We start from the raw sequence: 3,603 nt of genomic DNA, 5'->3' as shown, positions 1-3,603 counted from the left end.
AACATTTGTTGAGTACGTAATTCATTAGAAAAATTGGTACCCGCCCGGGATTCGAACACAGGTGCATCGCTCAACATGAATGCGCCTGACGTCTTATCTCTTAGGCCACGACGACTTCAAAAATTAAATATTGAGAGCGAGAATGCACTCTGTATTGAGAGTGGAAGTGGGAAAACACCTCAAATGTGGCAAAGCTACAGGGGTTGACGAAATTCCCATAGAGGTATTTAAGATGATGGGGGATATTGGTGTAGATACTTTACACTCAATTTGTCTGCAAATATGGAATACGGGAGAGTGGCTGCATAAGAATTCGTCGCATTCCTTGTTCATTCTACTGCATAAAAAAGCTTGACTAAAAAGTGTAACAATTTCCGCCTAATATCTCTGATATCTCGCGCGAGCAAGATCCTTCTTTCTATTGTAAATAAGAGACTACAGGCATATGTGGGACGGGAGATCGCAGAAGAACAGCCGCCTAGCCGGCTTTGTCAAAAGAAAACGAACTCGCGAACTAATTCTCAATCTCAGACAAATGATAGAAAAAGGGCGTGAGTTCAATAAACCACTGTTTATTTGTTTTGTGGATTTCCGTAAAGCTTTTGACACCGTTAAGTGGTGGAAGCTGTGGGAAGTACTATTGATAATGGGAGTACCAGATCATCTAGTTTATCTCATTGAGAAGAGCTGCTGTTCGCGTGGACGGAATAGATTCCGTAAATTTTACGACTCAAGCTGATGTTCGACTGAGATGTATTCTTTCCCCTCTTTTGTTTAATGTCTACACCGAATACATCATGCGGATGATTTTAGAAATCTGGGACAGAGGGGTTTCAATTGGAGGTCGACTGATGTCAAACCTTAGATATGCAGACGATACTACTCTTTTTGCAACGTTACAAGCCGACGTAGAACGGTTTCTTTCGCTTCTAGAAATAACTAGTTCCGACTTAGGTCTCGCCATAAGCCGCGATAAAACTAAAGTGATGGTGGTGGACCGTACTGTTATAACCCTAGTATGAACACTATTTGGCTGACAGCCCTAACCAAGCTGTACAATCAGCATTCCCGAGCTCTCCTGTTCCGTCCGCCCCGCAAACGGACAGTCTTGTACAATCTTTCGACCCGAGCGGTCAAGTCTGATTCAATCTCTCGACCCGAGCGGTCAAGTCTTCTCCTATCCTATTCTAAATCAGTGCGCGTGACTGTCGTCGGACCTCCATAACTCCGTATTTCATTTTTTAAAATCTACGTAGCGAATCCCGCTATAACATTTTGGTGGCAGCGTTAAGGGATCCAAAAACACGGGTCCTCGGATCGTCTCCGTCTACTTGAAAAGCTCATCGCCGTATCCTGAAGAAAACAAAAAGAAATCACTAAGTCTGTCCAAAACCAGTCCGCGCCATACTACATCCACTGAATCCAAGAAGACTCAACCACTGTATCCTGAAAGAAGACTCAACCACTGTATCCTGAAAGAAGACTCAACCACTGTATCCTGAAAGAAGACTCAACCACTGTATCCACATACTATATCCACTGAATCAAAGAAGAAAAATCACTGTATCCTGAAAGAAGAAAAACCATTGTATCCTGAAAGAAGACTAATCACTGTATCCTGAAAGAAAAAACCCACTGTGTCCTGACGGAAGAATCAACCACTGTATCCTAAAACAAGAAAACACCACTGTATTCTGAAAGAAAAAGCATCGTATCCCGAAAGAAGAATTCCTCATCATCATCACATTCCGAAAAAATCAAGCATCAACCAGGCCGTTTCCTGTCAACCCCAGCCGAGCCTCAATCGCCTTATCACCGGAATGCTGAGACTTCGAGCTACAATATTCGTCGCCTGCGCAACATTGTTACAGTAAGCCGTTCTTTGTTCTAACATTATAATATAAACAAATCGTATCAAGAATTCGCCGCAGTACTTCCGACAATAATTTCAAAGCAAAACAATCAACCCTTGTTCTTAATCGTTTCAACCAAACCTATTGTTATATTTTCTACATCCTAATTCAAATTCTATCTCTATTTTAAAACTTTAATAAATCTGTTACAATGCCATCGGACTCCAAGGTACCGAAAGAAACTTTGTCGCTTCCTCTCCAAGTTGATCTACCTTCTGAATCAGAAGACGATAGGCCTCTTGACTCATTCGAAAAAGAAAAAATCAAAAAGTCCTCACAAATGCAACTAGACCTAAGCATACTTTTAAAATTCATTAAACCATACGATGGGAGTAAGGAAACTCTTAATTCATTTTTAATAAATTGCAACAACGCCTACGAGCTCGCGAATAAAATTCAAAAACCAATTGTTTTCAAATACATCCTATGTCAACTGCAAGGTCGAGCTGAAATCGCATGCTCCATTAAGGAATTCAATAACTGGGAACAATTAAAAACATTTCTTAAAACACAATTTAGTGAACGGAAGCATTACTCCTACTTACTAACAGAATTACAGGAAAGTAAGCAACAAACAAACGAAAACATTAGTCAATATGCGCTTAAAATCGAAACTCTGTTATCTCAACTTCTTACGGAAATCTCGCTCAACACTACAAAGAATAAAGAAATTCATGGTCGCGTCGCAATGATGGAGGAGTTAGCCCTTCACCACTTTCTAATGGGACTACACCCGAGAATATCAAACATCATTAGGTGTAAGTCACCCCGTACGCTGAACGAAGCGATTAACTTTGCTATATCCGAAGAGAAAATTCAACAAACTCTGTATAGACGCAACGCGCCCATAGATCACGCACGCCCGCGAAGAATAATATCGAATAATCCTAACATGTCTCGCGAAAACCGTAATCAATACAACAACACTCAGACTCCGCATTACAATCCACAAAATACCAATTCCAATTTAGTGTGTCGTTATTGCAAAAATCCGGGTCACACGATCGAGAACTGTAGAAAGAGAGAGTATAATAACAAATTCAAAAACCAGTCCATTCCTGGTCCTTCCACTTCCTACCAAGCACCTAATCAATTTAGGAAGGTCAATCTCATTACCGAACAAAACGGATATGACACGGTAGACTATAACGAAATTTCAAAACAAGAAAATTTAAACGCATAATGGACTCCCGCCGGTGTCACGAGAGTCCAGCATCAAGACACTCTCTCGTGCCAAATCAAAACGACACCAATAATTCAAAAACAATCTCACTGTATCAAAAGAAACTCGCTGTATCCTCTGTATCCTCTGTATCCGATTCACCGAATCAAAACAAAATCGCTGTATCCTCTGTATCCTCTGTATCCGATTCGCCGAATCAAAACAAAATCGCTGTATCCTCTGTATCCTCTGTATCCGATTCGCCGAATCAATATAAACTCACTGTATCCTCTGTATCCGATTCAATGAATCAAAAATCCACTGTATCTACTAAACCTAAACAATTGAATTCAAAACAAAACACTGAATCCATTCTGCAAACATACAACATTACTACTAACCCTGCTAAACAACACTTACCATTCATCGAAACAAAAACGACTCTATCCTCTGTTCCGTTCAAGCTACTCATAGACAGTGGCGCATCAATCAGTCTCATAAAGGCAACGTCTATTCAAAAAATGCCAA

General features: G+C 40.5%; 1 protein-coding gene across 1 annotated transcript; it reads left to right on the top strand.

Annotated features, from left to right (window-relative positions):
* The first annotated feature begins 2,064 nt into the window (after positions 1-2,064).
* LOC149499846 (uncharacterized) lies at positions 2,065-3,096 on the top strand. The gene has a single exon (XM_089738558.1). It carries the CDS (start codon positions 2,065-2,067, stop codon positions 3,094-3,096), a length of 1,032 nt encoding a protein of 343 aa, XP_089594684.1.
* The last annotated feature ends 507 nt before the right edge of the window (positions 3,097-3,603 follow it).

Source organism: Bombyx mandarina, chromosome 25 (genome assembly GCF_030267445.1).
Source record: "Bombyx mandarina strain Sakado chromosome 25, ASM3026744v2".
In the NCBI taxonomy this organism is placed as follows: Eukaryota; Metazoa; Arthropoda; class Insecta; order Lepidoptera; family Bombycidae; genus Bombyx; species Bombyx mandarina.
The sequence above is the reverse complement of the archived record's forward strand: the minus strand, read 5'-3'. Positions and strand labels throughout refer to the sequence as shown.